Genomic DNA, 22928 nt, shown 5'->3' on the forward strand with positions numbered 1-22928 from the left:
AGTCAATAACTCGCGTCGCTCTACTGTCCGTAAGCACAACACTAGGGAGACCTCTAGGAAGCCACACTAGAACCACGTCCACGAGATCAAGACTGACAAACAATGCGACCCGAAACCAAATTACTAGCAATTTTAAGATAAGCAGATTATGATAGCGTCTTAAGTTGCTACTAAGTCATTTCCTTGATTAGCTTGATTAGTAGAAAATCGTAACAATGTGACGACTTACCGGAGTAGTGTGCTGCGACAATAAAAAACAAAAACAAACGTTAGTTCGGGTGTATATACATGTAGAGTGCGGAAATGCGCTTTTTTCGCAACTCACCGGGACAGTTTGTCTGGAATTGGCCAATTTCGCGACTGAAATCTCCCCGTTAATGTCGATGGGTCCTCTGAGCTCCAGCAACTCGCGTGCGTTCTCCTCACAATCCAGATACAAAATGACCCTCTCTCGGGACACCCCGAAGTGGATTTTGTGCCAATTCTTGTCAAAAATCTGCAAAAAAACGCGAAAAAGTTAGCGATCCTGCCAGGATTCGAACCTGGAATCTTCTGATCCGTTGTCAGACGCGTTATCCGTTGCGCCACAGGACCTTGCTACAACTAGCTCGATTTCGAAAAAAAGTGAAAATTGCCAAAACTCTTTCATGAATTGAAACATCTGGAGTTGACGCATGTCCCAACAATTACGCAATAATACTTTAAACAGATCTAATGACGATTCCAGGCATGCAAGCATAATAAGTGTGACTCAATGACATACATTGGTGCTGTTGAAAACGATTGTTTGGAGCTCTCCTTCATAGTTTGAGATGGAAAATTCAATTGTGCCATTTCTGGGATTCAAGGAAATGATGAATTGAGGTTTAGATTCCAAGTCCGTGATCCGAATGATGTGCCAGGCGGTTTTGGGGACACGGCGGGCGCGGAATGTGGAAATAAATGAGAACTGCTCGGGTAAACCTTGGGGGAAAATATCTCTGAAAAAATAAAAATAGCGCGTTGTACTCATCATACAATAGAGGCGGCCAATGTATCAAGCCCGGCTAGCTCAGTCGGTAGAGCATGAGACTCTTAATCTCAGGGTCGTGGGTTCGAGCCCCACGTTGGGCGCACTTTTTTTTTCTTTTTTTTTTGTAATGAATTGATTTACCTTGTGGGAAGGGTTAAATCGGCGTCTTTATCTAATCTATAGGCAGTCTGTAGGCGACTGGAACCTCTCACTTTACTGATTCCTGGGTGTGTAGTTTCGACGATATCCAATCGATACAGTCTTATAAAATCAAAAGCTTGTAAATCATCGTCTCCTATCTTAAAGTTGGCACAAGGAGCGCTCACTTCTTCTTCATAGATGTTGAGTTCTGGAAAACGCAACTTATTCATTCTTCAGCGACATTAATGAGGTGAATTAAATAGCGAGTTGCGGCTATAAATAGTAGAAATTTTAATTCGAGTTCATTATGAAGTTAAATATTTTCGCGTTGAAGATTGGACAACGAAGATGTAGGTAATATTTATTGTGTCAATTTAGCTGATTTAGATTCTAGTCTGCCGGGGCAGCGTACAATCGAATCAATACAGATAAAGTTGTCCTTAATGGGTCACCACACGGCCCACCAAAACACAAAAGAACAACGCAACTCACTGATACCATAAATCAGTCGTTTCGAAATAAGGTGACTATTGTTTGAAACAAAAAGCGGGTTCTTAACTTACGGCCTTCTACGGTTTCCAAGATAACGAGAAGTGTGATTCGGATAAATATGAGCCATCTGGAAAAAACAAGGTTGTTAAAATCGGGATCAGGCAAACACTTGCGATTTACATTTTTTTTATATACTGTTCAACTTCTGATTAAACGCATCTTTTGTGGGGTTTGATATCTCAACTTATTAACTTCAAACACCCGATTTCCATTACCACGATGAATCAACAGGTAGATCATTAAAACGTGGATCTGTGCCGTTTTCGACAGTTTAGCTCAGAATCGTGATTTAAATTTTGTTAATCACGTCATCAAGAATGTGGCAATTTGCTTATTTGTCTCATAAAGATTCAATTTATTGCGTATCATTTGGTCACGTTATTAACGTTATTTATGGAATCCATAAAATGTGACAAAATTTGCTACTCAATAACAAATGTATACAAGCTAATAAAATTTTTTATAGGATTAATTATTTGTGGTTTCATTTTTAACTACTTTATCGCCATATTTTATCTTACGTCATCTTCTTTTGCTGTTAAAACAACGGATTTTTTATGTGTTTAATGTGTAATTTAAATTTGGCAAAAATACACACCGAACTAAAGTTGTAGACTAACAATTACAAAAAATGTTTAACGGTGCATGCTTGACATCAGAACCCATTTAAGTTTATAAATACTTAAATTGTTTGAGCTAAACACAGTTTTTTAGAGAATATTTTATAAATTATACTTATCTATATAGTTTAGTTATTCCTTAAACAACTTTCCATTTAAAAAGATTGGGTTAACGTAATTTTTTCCTAAGCCGAAACTTTAAAATAACTTGAACTACCATCGATTTTTCTTATTGTGTAGCATACATCTATGTCAAAAAATTGTTTTTCGTTTTTTCAATTTTACGATTTCGGAAATTATCGATTTTCAGTGTAACCAGTTTTTCGATTCTTGAATTTTTCCTATTTTTCATTTTCCAATTTTCGATTTGCGATTTTTCGTTTCTTGCTTTTATTTTCGATTTTTCAGTTTTTTTTCTTCAAATATTTGATCTTCAATTTTTTAATGCGATTCCGATTTTTTCATTTTGTCAATTTTACAATTTCGGAATTTATCGATTTTTCAATTATTAAATTGTGTTATTTTTTTATTTTTTAGATTTAGATTTTTCAGTTTCTCAATTTTTAATTTTCAATTCTTCGATGTTTCAGTTTTACAGTTTTTCGATTCTTGAATTTTTCCTAGTTTCAATATTACAATTTTTCGATTCTTCATTTTTTTTTAATATCATTTCTATTTTTTCATTTTTCGATTTTACGATTTCCCAATATTTCCATGTACTTTTCAAATTCTTCATTTTATTAAATGTTTGTTTCAATGTTAGTTTCCCGATTTTTCAATTTCGTGATGTTTCATTTCTCGATTTTTGATATTTTGATTTTTCAATTTTTCAGTTATTACGTAATTTAGTTTTTTGTTTTTCCAGTGTTTCTATTCCATTTTTCAATTTTTTCTTCAATTTTAAATAAAATTTTGAGTTCTAAATTTTTTCGATTTTTTTATCTCGAATTTTGAATTTTTTAATGCGATTTCGATTTTTAAAGTTTTTCGGTTTTACGATTTCGGAATTTATCGATTTTTCAATTATTATATATTTTTTTAAATATTTTATTTTTTCGATTTCGATTTTTCAAGATTTCGAGTTCATTTTTCAGTTTCTCGATTTTTAAGTTTCAATTTTTCAATGTTTCAGTATTAATTTCTCGAGTCTTGAATTTTTCCTAGTTTATCAATTTTACATTATTTTGATTTTTCAATTTTTTGTTTCTTCAGTTTTTTTTTAATATCATATCTATTTTTTCATTTTTTATTTTTCAATGTTTGCAATGTTTCGTTTCTCGCTTTTTAATTTTCCGATTCTTCAATTTTTTTTTTTTAAATACATATTAGATTTTCAATTTTAAATAAAATTTTGATTTTGAAATGTTTTCGATTTATTACTTTCAATTTTGAATTTTTTAATACGATTTCGATTTTTTAATTTTCCATTTTTCAATTTTACGATTTCCCAATTTTTCGATTACTAGATTTTTTAATTTTTCACCCTTTAGATTGTTTAAGTTTTCGATTTATTTTTAAATTTTCAATTTTTGATTGTTCAATGTTACAGTTTTTCGATTTTTCAGTTATACAACTTTTAATTTCTACATTTTTAATTTTTAGACTTTCAAACTTTTCGATATTCCGATTTAATTTTTTTTTCATTTTTCGGTTTTGTTATTTTTCGAATTTTCAGTTTCTAGATTTTTCAATTTTCCGATTCTTCAACTGTGGGACTTTTCAGTGTTGCGATTTTACAATTTTTCAATCTTTCAATTTTAAAATTTTTCGATTTTTCATTATTTCGATTTTACACTTTTTTGTTTTTTCACTTTTCAGATTTTTGAATTATATAATTTTGCAAATTTTCGATTTCTCAGTCATCCGACTATTGATTTTCGCGAGTTCTGGGTTTTCAATTTTCTGACTTTCAGTTTTTCAATAATTTTTCAAGTTTTTGATATTTCAAGTTTTAGATTTTTCAATTTTACATTTATGCAGTTTTTCTAAATTTCCAAGTTTTCGATCTTTAATTATGCGTTTCCCAATATTTCAATGTATTTTTCAAATTCTTCATTTTTAATTTTTCAATTTTTCGATGTTACAATTAATAAAACACGATTTCCTAATTTTTCGATTACTAGGTTTTTTAATTTTTTCACCCTCTAGATTGTTTAAGTTTTCGATTTATTTTCAAATTCTCGATTTTTAATTTTTAAATTTTTAATTGTTCAATGTTAGTTTTTCGATTTTTCAGTTTTGCAATATTTAATTTTTGCATTTTGAATTTTTCGCCTCTCATGGTTTTGGATCTTCCAATTTATTTTTTTTTTTAATTTTTAGTTTGCTATTTTTAGAATTTTTAATTTCTAGATTTTCAATTTTCCGATAACTGTGAAACCTTTCATTGTTGCGATTTTACAATTTTTCAGTCAATTTTTTAATTTTCAGATTTTTCGATTATACAATTTTCCAATTTTTTTATTTCTCAATCATCCGACTGTTCACTTTGGCGATTTTTGATTTTTCAATTTTCTGATTTTTAGTTTTTCAATCATTTTTCAAGTTTTCGATTTTACAATTTTGCAATTTTTCGATTTTTCAATTTTACAATCACGCAGTTTTTCTAAACTTCCAAATTATCAGGTTTTCCATCTTTAATTTTTCATCTCCACATATTTCGATGTATTTTTCAAATTCTTCATCTTTAATTTTTCAATTTTTCGATGTTGAAAAATCAACAATTTATAAATTCGAAAAATTGAAAAATATAAATATCGAAGAATTGAAAAAAATTGAAAATTTTGATTTTTACTTCCCGAGCGTAAGCAAAGGAAGTATTGTAATCGAGTCCGTCGGCCGACTCTCTACTTTTACGTTTTCTCGATCTTTCATGACCCCTAGAAGACGAAGAAATAGGTCTCCCATTTCCGTCTGTCTGTCCGTCTGTCCGTCTGTCCGTCTGTCCGTCTGTCCGTCTGTCCGTCTGTTGTCACGGATTTTTATTAGACAGATAATCTCCGAAAGTACTCGACCGATTGTTGTGAAATTTTGTACTTATATTAAGAATATCATGTAGATGGTAAAACGCTAACCAAAATTTGTCGAATCATCCCCACCACTAAAGCGATGACGTCACTTCAAAATTGTACATAGTAAATGGGTTTTCAATTGTATAAAATAACATAGTCCTACACATGTAGTTTACAACTCTGAATCGACTTTTCACCCGAAACGTCCAGATTTTTGGAAAAAAAATCAAAATTATAAAACAACATTTTGAAATTTAATTTTTAATCTGCTAACCAGAATGCTTTGAAATGTTGCAGATGTTTTAAGGCTATAAAGAGCATCATAAATCTTTAGTCAAAAAATATTTGCTTATCCCCTCCAAAAACTTGATGACGTCAGCTCAAAAGTTTGTGGAATAAATCATATCTAAAATGTACAAAATATGATGAGTCTGTACTTGTGAACTATCACTCCATTAATATTTTTTGGATTTGCATATACAGGGTGACTCAAAAAAATTAATGAATGCGTAAATATATTTTATTGATTTAATCAGGAACTACAAAACCGAATGCTCTGAAATCTTGCAGATGTTTTAAGGTCATAAAGAGCATAATAAATGTTTAGTCAAAATATATGTGCTTATCCCCTCCAAAAACTTGATGACGTCAGCTCGAAAGTTTGCCGAATAAATCATATCTAAAATGTACAAAATATGATGAGCCTGTACTTGTCATTTATCACTCCATTCATATTTTTTGGATTTGCATATACAGAGTGACTCAAAAAAATTAATGAATGCGTAAATTTATTTTATTGATTTAATCAGGAACTACAAAACCGAATGCTTTGAAATCTTGCAGATGTTTTAAGGTTATAAAGAGCATAATAAATTTTTAGTCAAAATATATTTGGTTATCTTCTACAAAAAACTGATGACGTCAGCTCAAAAGTTTTCCGAATAAATCGTATCTAAAATGTACAAAATATGATGAGTCTGTACTTGTGATTTATCATTCCATTCATATTTTTGGATTTGCATATGCAGGGTGACTCAAAAAAATTAATGAAGGCGTGAATTTATTTTATCGATTTAATCAGGAATTACAAAACCGAATGCTTTGAAATCTTGGGAATATTTTAAAGTTATTATAAGCATGGTAAACTTTTGTTCAAAATGTATTTGTTCATCCCTCCTAAAAAAATTGATGACGTCACCCTTAAATTTTGCTGAATAAATCCTATCTAAAATGCAAAAAATATTATGAGTTTGTACTTGTGATTTATCATTCCATTCATATTTTTTAGATTTTCTTAAGAGGTGGTTCAAAAAAATTAATGAAGTCAATTTATTTTATTGATTAAATTAAAGGCAACACTTATTATTAGTATTACACCCCAACCAACCCAATTTGGTAGACACAAAATTTGTTAAAGGAAAAACTCCGTTGAAACATAAGGGTAGCACGCTTATTTACATCGACTTTAACATTACAGACCTGCATTTGTTTTATGCGTTCACTTGATTCCGCGAATGTGAAATAGACATGTTTATAATCAACCAATTGTGAATTTCACCGTCAAGAATTAAAATAAAACCCAATGTTTTATATAATAAGCGGAAGTCGAAGCAATAAAACCGACGGTCGTTTTGTTTACAGTTTCTCTGTTTGGCTCTCACGTATGCTGTTACGCCTGTCATCTTAAATTAAGAATGTTTATACATACACGATTTTCAGTTGCCTCTGATACGTAAGTATACGTGAGTAAATTGTTTCGTTATTTTATTGATTATTACAAATCAATATTCAAACGACCCAATTCATTTTCCCGAAAATTTGAGAATATAATAATTTTATTCTTAGTATTACACTACATCTATCCCAACTGATATACGTGTCCTTGCAAAAATGTTGATGACGTCATCGCAATTTTTTTTTAAATTCCCACTACAAAAATGTAATGAGAAAAAAAACACAATGGGCATGCAGTCGTCAAGTTTCCGACAGCGAGGGAAGTACTGTCTAAACTCTTTAGACCAATTTTTTTTAATGCGATTTCGATTTTTCATTTTTCATATTTCAACTTTACGATTGCCCAATTTTTCGATTACTGATTTTTTTTAATTTTTCACGTTTTATATTTTTCAAGTTTTCGATTTATTTGTCAAAATCTCAAATTTTAATTTTTAAGTTTTTGATTGTTCAACGTTACAGTTTATCGATTTTTCAATTTTGCAATTTTTTGTTTCTCCATTTTTAATTTTTCGATTTTCAAAGTTTTCAATCTTTTAGTATTATTTTTTTATTTTTCAGTTTTGCTATTTTTCGAATTTTCATTTTCTAGATTTTTCAGTTTTCCGATTCTTCAACTGTGAGACTTTTCAGTGTTGCGATTTTACAATTTTTCAGTCTTCTAATTTTAAAATTTTTCGATTCCGCAATTTCACGATTTTTTGTTTTTAGATGTTTCAATTTTTAAATATTTCGATTTTTCAATTAAACAATTTTGCAATTTTTTGATTTCTCCATCACCCGACTGTTTTTCACTTTTCAAGTTTCGATTTTACAATTTTGCAATTTTTCGATTTTTCATTTTTTATATTTTTCAATTATGCAAGTACCTCGATCTTTAATTTTTCATTTTCCAATGTTTCGATGTATTTTTCAAATTCTTCACTTTTAGTTTTTCAATTTTTCGATGCTACAATGTTAGTTTCTCTATTTTCCAATGTCGTGACTTTTCATTTCTTGATTTTTGATATTTCGATTTTTCAATTTTTCAATTTTTAGTTAATTCAGTTTTTTGTTTTTCCAATGTTTCCATTTTTCAATTTTTGCGATTTTTCGTTTCTTGTTCTTTAATTTACCACTTTTTCAATTTTTTGTTTCTTCAAATATTTGATCTTCAATTTCAAATAAACTTTTGAATATTAAATTTTTTCGATTTTTTATTTAAACTTTTTTAACTTCACAATTTCCCAATTTTTCGATTACTAATTTTTTAATTCTTCACGTTTTAGATTTTTCAAGTTTCCGATTTATTTTTCAAAATTTCAAATTTTAATTTTTAAATTTTTGATAAACGTTACAGTTTATCGATTTTTCAATTTTGCAATTTTTTGTTTCTCCATTTTTAATGTTTCGATTTTCACAGTTTTCAATCTTTTAATATTATTTTTTTATTTTTCAGTTTTGCTATTTTTCGAATTTTCATTTTCTAGATTTTTCAGTTTTCCGATTCTTCAACTGTGAGACTTTTCAGTGTTGCGATTTTACAATTTTTCAGTCTTCTAATTTTAAAATTTTTCAATTCCGCAATTTTACGATTTTTTATTTTTAGATGTTTCAATTTTTAAATATTTCGATTTTTCAATTAAACAATTTTGCAATTTTTTGATTTTTCATTTTTTATATTTTCCAATTTTTCAAGTACCTCGATCTTTAATTTTTCATTTCCCAATATTTCGATCTATTTTTCAAATTCTTCACTTTTAGTTTTTCAATTTTTCGATGCTACAATGTTAGTTTCTCTATTTATCAATGTCGTGACTTTTCATTTCTCGATTTTTAATATTTCGATTTTTCAATTTTTCAATTTTTAGTTAATTCAGTTTTTTGTTTTTCCAATGTTTCCATTTTTCAATTTTTGCGATTTTTCGTTTCTTGTTCTTTAATTTACCGGTTTTTCAATTTTTTGTTTCTTCAAATATTTGATCTTCAATTTCAAATAAACTTTTGAATATTAAATTTTTTCGATTTTTTATTTAAACTTTTTTAACTTCACAATTTCCCAATTTTTCGATTACTAATTTTTTAATTTTTCACGTTCTAGATTTTTCAAGTTTTCGATTTATTTATCAAAATCTCAAATTTTAATTTTTAAATTTTTGATTGTTCAACGTTACACTTTATCGATTTTTAAATTTTGCAATTTTTTGTTAGCCCATTTTAAATTTTTCGATTTTCAAAGTTTTCGATCTTTTAATATTATTTTTTTATGTTTCAGTTTTGCTATTTTTCGAATTTCCACTTTCTAGATTTTTCAGTTTTCCTAAATATTCTTCAACTGAGAAACTTTTCAGTGTTGCGATTTTATTTTGGTGAAATCGTTGCAGACGAAACAGCAAGTCTAACACCACATAATTTTCTCAATTTTTCTTCATTTCTCTTAATTATTACTTATTATATCGAAATGGAGGCGGGGTGGGTGGGCGCGATTAATTATATGTTTTTCTGTAGAATAGAAGTGGGGCGGTTAAAAAAGAAAAAATGTCTAACCGTAATTTTTTGTTATACTATTTACTATAATTAAGATTTATTCTTTATTTTAGAAGAAAAATGAGAGAACGGGTGGGTGGGCGGAGCTAAATTTACTTTTTTCCTGCTCCGCCCATTCACATCCTCTTCATTCTAGTGCCTACTCTTAATATTGTTCAGTCTTACCTTAGCAGGTACATTATTTCGATTTTACAAATCAAAAAATTTAAAAATTGGAGAAACGAAAAACTGAAATTTACAAGAAATTTTTGCTAAAGTTGTACAATTCATTGGGCATCATGCATTAAAATTATTTTCAATTGTACAGAGTGTTCTGTTTAATAAAAGTAAAGGGAAGCGTATTCACTTGGCAAAATATTGAGATGACGTCATCTAAATTTTGCTAGACATGAACGAGCTATTTTGGTTTGCGCTGTACCCTCTATACGAAGTTCTTAAAATACGTAGATGGAAATGGAAGACCTACTATTTTAACAGTAAGACACTACGTATTTTCTCAGATACGTATCAATAAATAAATAATAACAAGCGTACATATAATTTAAACACAATTAGTTTTTTTTATTCAACTGAACAAAATTAAATAATGGTTTTTTACAAAATGTGTTTCTAAATTAATGCGACATTTTAAAGTCAAAATGTTGCCAACTTATTATTCATTCGTGAGCTACTGCTTAATAAATTAATGATTTATTTTGCTTCCTTGTAGAGAACAAAATGTCAGACTAAATAAATGATTAGTATTAGAATATGTTGTTGTTAACAAATTAGTACCAATGTCATAATTTACATCTAAATTTTGCTAAAATATGCACACATTTTCGAAAAAACTAACAACTTATATAATCTTCCTCGATTTAAAATGTAACACCGCCTACCCGATTTTCAGTTCTGAGATAACTGAAAAGGAATTATCATAAAGTTACCTCTGCTACTGCAAAGGACGTGGGAGTAAAGAATTTTGTAAAAGGATTTTGTTAGATCATTTTATAGAGAAGAGAGAATTTCATTGTCTCCGGCAATCCCACAGAAACCGTTCATTTATCCCAAATTTACGAGCTTATTATTTAAAAAAGGCACTTTTATTTCCACGTTAACTTACTTTAAAGCGTCACTGCATCAACATACATGAATAAAATTGAAAAAGCCAAACGAACATCTGTAACACCAAGAGCGCGCTAAATATTTGCATTCCTCGATTAAAGTCAATTTAAATTTGCGTAAACATCGAAATAGCGCTACTTTTAATTGTACCTAATTAAATTATTTCTAAACATTGACGTTCGGTCACAGCGGAACCAAACACGTCACTTTATTACTAATCATTATCAATTTATCAGCGCATTGATGTTTCCTTTTATCATTTTTAATTGCTAAGTCATAGACGCAACAGGCAATAAAGAAAAATTGGATCAATAAGCAGAAACGATATTTCTTTTCATATATGGGTCAACATCATATCCATCAATATCTTTTAAATTTGTTAAAAAATTACCTGCCGAGTTGGCTCAACATTGTCATTTTTCTTAATTTTCACCCACAGAGGTCCACAAACCACCACAAAAACACATTTCAAATAAAAAAAGAACTTTTATTTCTGGACACCGTAAAGCTGTGACGGTGCACTCGAAGTCGTCCGCTTGAAACACTGGTCTGCGAAGGACTAATCTCAGAATCGTACTCTCAACATCACCATGATTAAATTATTGCAAAAATTTCAGTCATGTTTATTCCAGATGGATCTCGCTGTAGCCACAATACAACTCACCTTAAATATCTTACACTAAAAACTGGACAAAAACTAGTGATCATCCTCGATTTCGCTGAGGGTCTCCTCCAAACTCTAAATTTCGAATCGTTAACAACTAATCATGATCGAACGACAACAAACCTTGATTAAACTGTAAAAATTGTCTTTGTGTATGCTAATACAGGCCGAAATTGTGTCGTACAGCACCTCCAGATGCGCCAGAGGCATGTCTTTGGCCGTCCTCAGCACAGTGCGTCGCCACAAATTAAAAATTTTTTGTTTATCCGCATCTACAAAAACACTTTATTTTCACCCGTCATGTACTTCATATTCGATCAACCCTCAGAGTCCTCGTATTCCCGCACAAGGGCGAGATTCCTGTGGCTGCTGCTGCGCTCGTTCGGGGATTTCCTTCTGGAAATGTAGCGAATGCTCCTCTGCAGCAATTCCGTGAGGATCAGCGATAAACGTTTCTTTTTTTCGGTGCTTCCGCACAGGGTGCACAGGCTCTCAGCTCCGCATCCCAGCAATTCCGTGTCGAACCGTTTCGAGGATGAGTGGCTCAGAATGTCTGAAAGTTGGTTCGATACTAGGCCGAATGCGGGAAAAATGTTCACCTTTGTTGGGGGCGAGCTTGAGAGGTCTCTTGATTGCCAAGTTGGAGCGGGATTTCGTGATTTTTCCCGACGGCTTTAATTTGTATACTTTAGAAGTGGCGTATTTTGAAGATCTCGTGTTTTTACTTGATGAATCCAAAGTTTCGCACGCTTTCTTTGCGGGGGTTCGCTTATGGGCTAATAAAGCTGAGTTCAGGCTGTTTGAGGAGTCCCCGAAGAACAGCGGCACGAAAAAATCCTCCACTTCGGTCTCGGTGGGGTTCTCGATGTTGATGACGAGGCTTGTGTTGTTGTAAAAGAAGTTCTGCAACTGGCGTTTTAGTGTTAGGTGGGAACTAAGTGGCACATTTAAATTTACAAAAAAGCGGACAAAATTTTGAGTTGGATTTTTTGCACTAAGAAATCTTTACTAACTGGTATACCAGAAACCATGATGGGAGTACGACCACGACACAACCTTATCTTTACGGGTGACAACGAACCTGCATTTAACAACACCGCTGTAGTTATTTACTTCCCACATTAAAAAAAAAACAATAAATTCGGCATAAATGTCAAAGCTTATTATTTATTTTATCCTTTTTTACCAAGATGTCGTCAATTTTTTGTAGAGACAAATTTGTTAATTTTGACACATAACGGTTCCCAAATTTCAGAGAAATTGCATGAGTCATTTCTGAAAACAAAGATAAAAAAACTGGTCGAAAGTTATGTCGACAGAACTTGCCTCGCTTCTGAAGTACTAAAATTTGATTTTACGAAATTTTATATTTTCGTGATAACCTCTATGGAGTAAAAACAATTAAATATACATAGAAGATACTAGTCACACTTCTTAAAAAAAGACAGTTGGGAACACCGAGAAGATTTAATATTCTTAAAAAAAGACAGTTGGGATCCCCGAAAAGGTTTCACAGTGCAGTTACGCCGGAATTATTTTGTACTTAATCGCTCTGTAATTAGTCGTGTAAATTCGAGTTATTAAGAAATTAATTTGTGTTTTACCGACGCCGATTTTATTCAACCTAACAGTATTTTGTGAAACGAAAATTAATAATAATTTTCTTTTTTGTCTACAAAATTTTTATAATGAGCTATTTTGTAAAAATTGATGTATTTCAATTAGCGATTTTGGAAACGCGGTAGGAATTTCCTAACAAACCAGGCGGAAAATCCCTAGGACTAGTTTTCAAAAATAGTTGAAAAATGGTCGAAAATGTCAAAAGTGGCAAAATCCTTATCTTATAAAATACTAGCCCCGCCCACCCGCCCTCTATTTTCTGGAAGGTATGTTTTTTGCCAAAATCAGTCTTATCGTGGCAAGTACTAGCCCCGCCCACCCACCCTGTCTTCTTTTTAGTGATTGATTTTATGCGATCTGAATGAACTGAATAGAAATAAAATTAGTCGTTAGAATGAGAAGAGTGGAGTGAGAGCTAGTACTTGTTAAGATAAGACTGATTTTGGCAAATGACATACCTTCCAAGAAAATAGAGGGCGGGTGGGCGGGGCTAGTATTTGATAAGATAAGACTAATTTTGGCAAATGACTTTCTTTCCAAGAAAATAGAGGGCGGGTGGGCGGGGACCCTTGGGACCTCAGAGAAAGTTTTACATTTACAAAAAGGTATTTAGGGCCCCCGGAACGTGTTACATTTTTAAAAAAGATAATTGGGACCCCCGAGAAGGTTTCACATCCTTAATCAAGACATTTGGCGCCCCAGAAAGTTTTATATTTTTAAAAAGACAGTTGGGAGCCCCGAGAAGTTTTCGCATTCTTAAAAAAAGACATTTTCCGCCCCGGAGAAGGTTTTACATTTTTAAAAAAGACAATTGGGACCCCTGAGAAGGTTTCACATTCTTAAAAAGACATTACGCGCCCCCGAGAAGATTTTACATTTTCAAGAAAGACCGTTGGGATCCCCAAGATGGTTTCACATAAAAAAAATTAGACATTTGGGGCCACCGGGAAGGTTTTATATTTTTAAAAAAGACCCTTGGGGCCCCAGAGAAGGTTTCACATAAAAAAAGACATTTGGGGCCCCCGAGAACGTTTTACATTTTAAAAAAAGACAATTGGGACCCCCCAGAAGGTTGCACTTTCTTAAATAAGATATTTGGCGCCCCCGAGAAGGTTTTATATTTTCAAAAAGACCGTTGGGACCCCCAAGAAGGTTTCACATTAAAAAAATAGACATTTGGGGCCCCCGAGAAGGTTTTACATTTTTAAAAAAGACCGTTGGGACCCCTGAGATGTTTTACAGTCTAAAAAAAAGACATTTGGCGCTCCCGAGAACATTTTAGATTTTCAAAAAAGATCGTTGGGACCCAGAGGTTTCACATTAAAAAAAGACATTTGGGACCCCAAGAAGGTTTCAGTTTAAAAAAACAGACATTTGAGGCCCTCGGGAAGGTTTTACATTTTTAAAAAATACCGTTGGGACCTCTGAAAATGTTTCACATTCTAAAAAAAGACATTTGGCGACCTCGAGAAGATTTTACATTTTTAAAAAGACCCTTGGGACCCCAGAGAAGGTTTCACATAAAAAAAGACATTTGGGGCCCCCTAGAAAGTTTTACATTAAAAAACCAGACATTTGGGGCCCCCGGGAAGGTTTTACATTTTTAAAAAAGACCGTTGGGACCTCTGAAAATGTTTTACATTCTAAAAAAAGACATTTGGCGTCCCCGAGAAGATTTTACAATTTTAGAAAGACCCTTGGGACCCCAGAGAAGGTTTCATATAAAAAATGACATTTGGGGCCCTCGAGAACGTTTTACATTTTTAAAAAAGACAATTTGGACCCCCGAGAAGGTTTCACACTCTTAAATAAGACATTTGACGCCCCCGAGAAGGTTTTATATTTTCAAAAAAGATCGTTGGGACCCCCAAGAAGGTTTCACATAAAAAAAGACATTTGGGGCCTCCGAGAAAATTTTACATTAAAAAAACATACATTTGGGGCCCCCGGGAAGGTTTTACATTTTTAAAAAAGACCGTTGGGACCTCTGAAAATGTTTCACATTCTAAAAGACATTTGGCGTCCCCGAGATTTTATATTTTTAAAAAGACCCTTGGGACCCCTGAGAAGGTTTCACATAAAAAAAGACATTTGGGCCCACCGAGAACGTTTTACATTTTTAAAAAAGATAATTGTGACCCCCGAGAAGGTTTCACATTCTTAAATAAGACATTTGGCGCCCCCGAGAAAGTTTTATATTTTCAAAAAGACCGTTGTGACCCCCAAGAAGGTTTCACATTAAAAAAATAGACATTTGGGGCCCCCGAGAAGGTTTTACATTTTTAAAAAAGACCGTTGGGACCCCTGAGATGGATTCACATTCTTAAAAAAAGACATTTGGCACCCCCGAGAAGATTTTAGATTTTCAAAAAAGATCGTTGGGACCCAGAGGTTTCACATTAAAAAAAGACATTTTGGACCCTAAGAAGGTTTCCCATTAAAAAAACAGACATTTGGGGTCCCCGGGAAGGTTTCACAATTTTAAAAAGACCGTTGGGAGCTCTGAAAATGTTTCACATTCTACAAAAAAAGACATTTGGCGTCCTCGAGAAGATTTTACATTTTTAAAAAGACCCTTGGGACCCCAGAGAAGGTTTCACATAAAAAAAGACATTTGGGGCCCCCGAGAACGTTTTACATTTTTAAAAAAGACAATTGAGACCCCCGACAAGGTTTCACATTCTTAAATAAGACATTTGGCGCCCCCGAGAAGGTTTTGTATTTTCAAAAAAGACCGTTGGGACCCCCAAGAAAGTTTCACATAAAAAAAGACATTTGGGGCCCCCGAGAAGGTTTTACATTAAAAAAACAGACATTTGGGGCCCCGGAAAGGTTTTACATTTTTAAAAAAGACCGTTGGGACCTCTGAAAATGTTTCACATTATAAAAAAAAGACATTTGGCGTCCCCGAGAAGATTTTACATTTTTAAAAAGACCCTTGAAACCCCAGAGAAGGTTTCACATAAACAAAAGATATTTGGGGCCCCGAGAACATTTTACATTTTTAAAAACGACAATTGGGACCCCCGCGAAGGTTTCACATTCTTAAGTAAGACGTTTCGTGCCCCCGAGAAGGTTTTATATTTTTAAAAAGACAGTTGGGACCACCGACAAGTTTTAGCATTCTTAAATAAGACATTTGACGCCCCCGAGAACGTTTTAAATATTTCTAAAATAGACAATTAGGATCCCCGAGAAGGTTTCACATTAAAAAAAGGTATTTGGGGCCCCCGAGGGGGTTTTGCATTTTTAAATAAAGAGGGGCGTATTCTCACCTTTCCAGAAAGTGGGGTAATTTCATCAATAAAACACTACACAATGCGAGAGAAAAACAGAAAAAAAAAATAGGTCGATAGTTGTTTCGACAGAACTTCCCTCGCTCCTGAAGTAAATACAATGAAATATATCCAGCATTTTCGAGGTGAGTTTTTTCTTTACACAATTTTGTGAAGATAAACCACAAGTAAAAACTCATTTCGGGTAGAATGGGTAGATTTAGGAATTTAATTCGTTACTATGGAAATTTAACAAACCTTTACAAGATCAAAACCAGTTTTATCTTACCAAGTACTACCGCCGCCCACCCGCCCCCTAAGTTCTCAGAAAATATGCCATTTGCCAAAATAAGACTTATGTTAGCAAGTACTAGCCCCGCCCACCCGCCCTCTATTTTCTCAGATAAGTCTTATTTTGGCAAATGACATATCCTCTGAGAACACAGGGGGCGGCTGGGCGGGGTTAGTACTTGGTAAGGTAAGACTGATTTTGGCAAATGACATACTTTCTAAGAAAACAAAAGGCGCGTGGGCGGGGCTAGTACTTGCTAAGATAAGACTGATTTTGGCAAATACTATACCCTCTGAGAAAATAGAGGGTGGGTGGGCGGGGCTAGTAGTTGCAAAGGTAAGACTTAATGATAAATCACATCTAAAAACTCATCATATTTTGGACATTCTGGGTAGAATTTATTCGGCAAAATTTTGAGATGACGTCATCAATTTTTTGGGGTTGATAAACAGGTACATTTTGATCAATAATTTCCTATGCTTATGATAACTTTAAAACATCTTCAAGAGTTCAAAACATTAGGTATTGTGGTTCCTGATTAAATCAATAAAATAAATTCACGCATTTATTAATTTTTTGCGCCACCCTGTATATGCAAATCCAAAAAAATATGAAAGGAATGATAAATTACCAGGACCAGACTCATCATATTTTGTACAATTTAGATAGGATTTATTCGGTAAAATTTTGAGCTGACGTCATCAGTTTTTTGGAAGGCATAAGTAAATATATTTTGATTAAATATTTATCATGCTTATCATAACTTTAAAACATCTGCAAGATTTCAAAGCATTCGTTTCGGTTAAAAATTCAATTCGAAGTCATAGACTACATGTGTTACTTTATACAATTTAAAACCCATTTACTAAGTATAATTTTGAAGTGACGTCATCGCATTAGTGGTGGGGATGATTAGAGAAATTTTGGTTAGCGTTTTACCATTTACATGATATTCCTAATATAAATACAAAATTTAACAACAATCGGCCCAGTACTTTCGGAGATTACGGACGGCAGACAGACGGACAGACAGACGGAAACGGGAGACCTATTTCGTCGTGCTCTAGGGGTCGTAAAAGGTCGAGAAAATGTAAAAGTAGAGAGTCGGCCGACGGACTTGATTACAATACTTTCTTTGCTTACGCTCGGGAAGTAAAAAACGAAAAGCCAAGTTTGGAATAGAACGCGCGACGTGCATTATGTTTTTGCAAAAATTTGGGCAGTTAGGGAAAAGCTCGAAGTGGATTCGTACATCACCCTTATATCACTATACCTATGTATTTTTGTATAACAGTTAAATCAAATAAACATAGAATTCTTTGAAATGACGTCATCAAATTGTTAGTGGGGATAATAGCAAAATTTTGGTTAGCACTTAACCATCTACATGATATTTCTAAAATACAAACAAAATTTGACAACAATCGGTCCAGCAATTTCGGAGATTACATATCAGATTAAAATGGATACAGACACCAGACAGACAGACAGACAGACGGAAACGGGAAACTATTTTTTTCGTACTCTTGGGATCATGAAACGTCGAGAAAATATAAAAGTGGCTTCGATTACTATACTTCCTTAGCTTATGTTGTGTTTTATTAATTAATACTGTTATGTATAACGGACATTTCAGGTTGTCAGCTATCATCGACATACTTCACAATATTTACAAAAATCGAGGACAACTTGATGACTTTTTCAACTGAACATACGGTACGTTACGACATAAAAAGCAATTTTTTATATTTAACAATTTCTTACGGCGAGTGGCACTGAAAAAATACATTTTAATTAATATTTGTATGCCTTAAAAAATTATATTTTTACTTGAACCAAAATTTCGATTAGCCATAAACCATAAAGGAATATCCTCAACATATTCAGTTTAAACTGATGGTCGTTATTTGAAACTAATTTTGGCGTCTTTGCACACACATTTTTGTGAAGTAATTGTGCTGTAAATTTTATACAATTTACTACTAATTTTGAGGAGAGGTCATCACATAGTTTCGAACATTATTTATCTTAATAAAAATCGACACAAACGACAGACAACAGAAAGCAAACAGCAGACAGACAGACTGACACATGGAAATGGAAGACCTAATTTTTCGTAGAGATGAAACGTCGAGAAAACATGAAAATTCCCACTCCGCTTATGGATTCTATCATTTGAGTTTAGTTTCATTTAGGTAATACCAACATGGTTGGCAAAACGCGTCGACAAATATTTTGTGTGATTTCGATGTTTAGGTAATATATTAATATAAGTACATTATACCGTTGTGACGAATGTTTCATTCGTTGTTAGACCGAGGGGCGGAGCGTAATTGCCAAACCCATATTTCTCTACAAAAAAAGATGACTACTACTATATAAAAAGAAAAGGTAAAATATAAGCACCCCGCCCACCCACCCCTATCTCAGTTGTGACGTTTTTTTTTATTCGTTGTCAGCCGGGGGCGGTGCTTAATTAATTACAAACTTCTCACTTCTCTACAATAAACTATCATATGAAACATGTTTCAAATAATCTTGTTCTTCAAAAAAAAAAACTATGTATGTATTAAGTAAAAAAGAAACCCAAAGATTAAGCCCCACCTATACCCGCCCCAAACTCAATTGTGATGAGGTTTCCATTCGCTGTCAGACCGGGGAGCGGAGCGTAATTGCAAAATATTATATCATTACAGTGACTGATCAAAAAGATTCCCGGTCGAAAGATATAAACCGATATAACAATTTACGAGCTAAAATTGTTGTTTTATAAAATATAAAATAAAATTACTATGCAAAATTTGAGGTGACGTCATCGCATTTTTGCTGGGGATGATTTTGATATATTTTTGTTATCGTTTTACCAACTGCACGATATTCCTATAATGTATATAAAGGTCGATTTATAAATTTGCCGCTGACGTTGCCGTTCGCCGTTGCCATCTTTTTACAACCAGACAGACGGGAACGCAAGACGTATTTTTTCGAGAATCATGAAAGTAGCCATTCGCCAAAGCAGAATCTGAAATTAGAACCAAAAAATAGGTCGAAAATATATTGGAAGATTGGGAGGAAAATATAAATATGTTCATCTCGTATTATTACTTTCACCCGGATGCTTGGTTACATACTCAAAAATTTTCTTTTTTTGTATAAAATCAATATTGCAATGGATATAAATGTGTACTTATTTCTGCATATATTGCATACTGTCAAATAATACTGATTATATCTGTTGACAAAAAACATAAGTGACCTTGTAGCCTTTTTCCGATTCGGCATTTTTTCTGTCGTACTTTTTTCCGTTCTACGAAATATATAGGTACGGTCTATATATTTTTGCTTTCCAGGTGTACTAAGGAAATATTCTAATCGGGCTTTTCCGACGAATGGGTAGTTTCGTGTTTTCTGGACGTTTCAAGACTTTCATGAGAACGACACAATAGGGTTTTCTGTTTCCATTTTTATCGATTTTCATTATTAGACAGACAACTTTCGAAAACTACTCGACTAATTCTTGTCAGATTTTAAATGTAAATTATGAATATTCGTGTAGATGGTTAAGGCTGAGCTAAAGCAAATTTTTACCTGAGAGGCAATAAAATTCAGTCATGACGAGTGCCAGCTTAGAGGGTGGACACTCATAAAATTTTATGGTCGGATTATGAGGGGTTTAAAAGGACGGGCTCTATCGGTTACCTGTATTTGAGTGGACCAGAAAAATGGCTAAAGTTTGTCTGACCACAAATTTTTAATATTCTGCACCTGTTTACTCAATTATTTATTAAAATATTTTATTTCTGTAAAGCGCAATGGATTTTTTAATACAATTTCCACTAATGTATATACCTTTTTGAAAATTTAATATAATCCGCTAACCAAAATTTGTTTAACCATCCCCGCCAACAATTTGATGACATCACTGCAAAATTTTGTACATTAAACATTATTTAACCTATATAAAATAATATACTTCTACATTTGTGGTTTATGAAACTGTCTTGATAAATAGTACTATGTATTTTATTATGTACTTTTCGACCGTAATCTAGATAACTATTTTAATAGAATCCATGGCTAATTTCATGTTTTCTCGACATTTATAGCTGCTAGAATATGAAAAAGTGGGCTTCCGTTTCCATTTATATGTTGGTGATTTTATCTGACACGTAATTTTTGAAATTACTGAATCGATAAATTGCTGTGCTTTGAATGATTTAAAATTTTATTAGAAAAAAATCTACTTAAATTTTATAAAATAATACGCTTCTACATTTGTGAACGGGTGACCATTAATGACTGAAACAAATTTTTGGACTGGCAATTTTGAATTATTGAAAAAAGTTTTAAATATGTTGCCAACTTGACAAAAATCACAAACAATAATCAGTCGGTATTTCGTACATGGCAATATTCTGATTCGTCATTTTAATCTATGACAACTTCCAGGAAGTTGTAATTATAATCATAACAGTTTGTGCAAAAAATGCTATTTTAATTTTGTCCGTTATTTTTGGCAATTTTACTCAACCATCCGACGGGACAGCTTAAAACGACAGCCGTCAAAAAACTACTACATTATTTTACCATTAGGGGCAATTCTTCCTCATACGTCGCCACAATCAGTATAGGCAACCCTGCATGAATATCTTCCAAAAGTGACGTAATATACATCTGCTCATTAATTTCCAAAAAACTCCACAAATCATCCACTCTCGGAATAACCAAAACCGACGGCAAATTTTTACAAAAATTCGACAAAATATTTTTCTGAAAAAAACTTGTCAAAACAACTCAACACATTCCATACTTTTACATTCTGCATTATAGTGGCATCCAAAAACAGCGCTGGCAAGTGTTCCAAGTTCTGCAAAATCGCCGGAACTATATGTGCAGTGAGTCCTTGCAGACTCGACCCGACCAACACAACTCTCCCAATATACCTCTCGCTTCCTATCAAGTACCTTAAAACACCAAATTCGCTAAAACCCCGACAATAAAAACTCATTACTTGTAAAACTGCATGAAAAAGTGCGGCCACAACATTTTTATCCTCGACAGGATCGTCTCGAGTTGGTGTTGAAGCAAAGGAGCTATGATGGGGCTCAATTTTCGGATTCTGTTTCCGAGTTTGTGTGACGACGGAATCAGGTTTTTTCGAGCGTCGATAAAGTCATTATCATCTATCTATCTGGAAAATACAGTTTCTGAATATGTTGTGAACTAGGATAGTTCTGACCCTAAGCTCGCTGGCCTCTATTTTAACTTTCCCGAGAGGGCATTTTTGTATGTTTGGGTACTGACGTTTCATGGCACAAAGTAGTGCTTCGGCGCACAGAGCCTGAAGATCTGAACCACAAAAGCCGGTGGTCAGTGCGGCCAAATATGAAAGAAACGTGTTGGCTGGTTTGTGTCTCCACGTTTGCATGTGTACCTTTAAAAATTACCCCAACAGTAACAAAAATTGTTATTAGGTTTGCCAAAACCTGTAGAATTTCCTTCCTTGCTTCAGTGGATGGAAGCGGAAAGTACAATTCTCGGTCGAAACGTCCGGGACGTCTTAAAGCCGGATCTACCGACTCTATTCGATTGGTAGCACCTATTACTATAACACCCGCAACACTATCAAGACCATCCATCAACGCCAAAAGAGTCGTCACAATACTACAGTGAACATGATCGTTCTTGGCAGAACGAATAGGTGCTAAACCATCCAACTCATCAAAAAATATAATCGAAGGTCTGTTTTTCGTAGCCTTAAACAAAAAAGTCGTGCAAGAGCTTAACAACAAACACATACTACAGTTTCGAACAAAGCCCTCAACTTCTTCTCGGATTCGCCAACCCACTTGTCCAGCACATCTGCCCCTTTCCTTTGGTAGAAGCTCACTTTACCGAAACCTTCCTTGTTCATTTCCGTGGCTAAAGCTCCGGCTACCAGAGTTTTCCCAGTACCTGCATTTCGTGACGTTTACTAAGCACAAGAAAACGGCTAAATACCTGGTGGTCCGTAAAAAAGCACTCCTCGCGGAGTTTTGATGTTGAAGTGAGTGTAAACGTTATTGTGCAACAGCGGAACTATAATCGTGTCACGTAGAATTTTTATGTGGTTCGATAATCCCCCAACTTTAGAAAAATCGGTGGCTGGTTTAGTTCTTTTGGATATTTTTTCACAAGACTTCTCTTGCTTCATAGCAGACATTGTGACAGTGGTGATTTTTTCGCCGAACGTGGGACTGATTTTTACATTTAATTTTGAAGGATAAGTCAAAAATTAATGAGTACATGTCACTTGACGTGGGGTTTCGTTCGTCTATTGTTTGTCTGCACCTAGGCGGTTAAATTTTGGTCGAAACTGATGAAAAGTCATGAAGCTT

The 22928-nt window shown here is 33.3% G+C and overlaps 2 protein-coding genes and 2 non-coding genes across 6 annotated transcripts in view; 1 reads left to right on the plus strand and 3 right to left on the minus strand.

Moving 5' to 3' along the window:
• LOC135124323 (collagen alpha-1(IX) chain-like) overlaps positions 1-11202 on the minus strand; it is a 28648-nt gene extending 17446 nt beyond the window's left edge. Inside the window, exons 1-5 of the mRNA XM_064049302.1 lie at positions 11092-11202; positions 1717-1772; positions 1154-1361; positions 764-980; positions 326-496 (exon numbers count right to left, since the gene is read on the minus strand). Of these exons, the coding sequence (XP_063905372.1) occupies positions 326-496; positions 764-980; positions 1154-1361; positions 1717-1772; positions 11092-11117 (678 nt within the window). The 5' untranslated portion in view covers positions 11118-11202. The remainder of the gene's footprint in view (positions 1-325; positions 497-763; positions 981-1153; positions 1362-1716; positions 1773-11091) is intronic.
• On the minus strand, positions 522-594 carry Trnar-acg (transfer RNA arginine (anticodon ACG)). Its single transcript has one exon. It is a non-coding gene; the product is annotated as a tRNA-Arg (tRNA).
• Trnak-cuu (transfer RNA lysine (anticodon CUU)) lies at positions 1041-1113 on the plus strand. Its single transcript has one exon. It is a non-coding gene; the product is annotated as a tRNA-Lys (tRNA).
• A 105-nt stretch (positions 11203-11307) lies between the features above and the next one.
• On the minus strand, positions 11308-22843 carry LOC135124324 (ATPase family AAA domain-containing protein 2-like). 3 transcript variants are annotated; one of them, XM_064049304.1, is made up of 11 exons: positions 22552-22843; positions 22355-22506; positions 22038-22307; positions 21791-21985; positions 21563-21738; positions 21368-21515; positions 21139-21321; positions 11964-12267; positions 11687-11917; positions 11488-11636; positions 11308-11439 (listed from the first exon to the last, which is right to left on the minus strand). In XM_064049304.1, the coding sequence occupies exons 1-11, from the start codon at positions 22751-22753 to the stop codon at positions 11398-11400; spliced, it is 2052 nt and encodes a 683-aa protein (XP_063905374.1). In that variant the 5' UTR covers positions 22754-22843; the 3' UTR covers positions 11308-11397. The 3 variants fall into 3 exon arrangements, with proteins under 3 accessions (XP_063905374.1, XP_063905373.1, XP_063905375.1); XM_064049303.1 differs by having other exon boundaries at positions 11964-12273; XM_064049305.1 differs by lacking the exons at positions 11308-11439; positions 11488-11636 and having other exon boundaries at positions 11767-11917; positions 11964-12036; positions 12090-12273.
• Positions 22844-22928: the final 85 nt, after the last annotated feature.

The sequence above is a fragment of the Zophobas morio genome, unplaced genomic scaffold (assembly GCF_036711695.1).
Source record: "Zophobas morio isolate AGI-343-1 ecotype UQ-CSIRO unplaced genomic scaffold, CSIRO_AGI_Zmor_V1 ptg000007l, whole genome shotgun sequence".
NCBI classification, from domain to species: Eukaryota; Metazoa; Arthropoda; class Insecta; order Coleoptera; family Tenebrionidae; genus Zophobas; species Zophobas morio.

Coding starts and splice junctions, on each gene's coding strand:
- LOC135124324 (XM_064049303.1), bottom strand. CDS start 22,753: ATGTCTGCTATGAAGCAAGAGAAGTCTTGTGAAAAAATATCCAAAAGA. Junction 22,507..22,551: donor GCTTTTTTACGGACCACCAG/GTATTTAGCCGT, acceptor CACGAAATGCAG/GTACTGGGAAAACTCTGGTA. Junction 21,516..21,562: donor TTTTTCATGCAGTTTTACAA/GTAATGAGTTTT, acceptor TGGTGTTTTAAG/GTACTTGATAGGAAGCGAGA.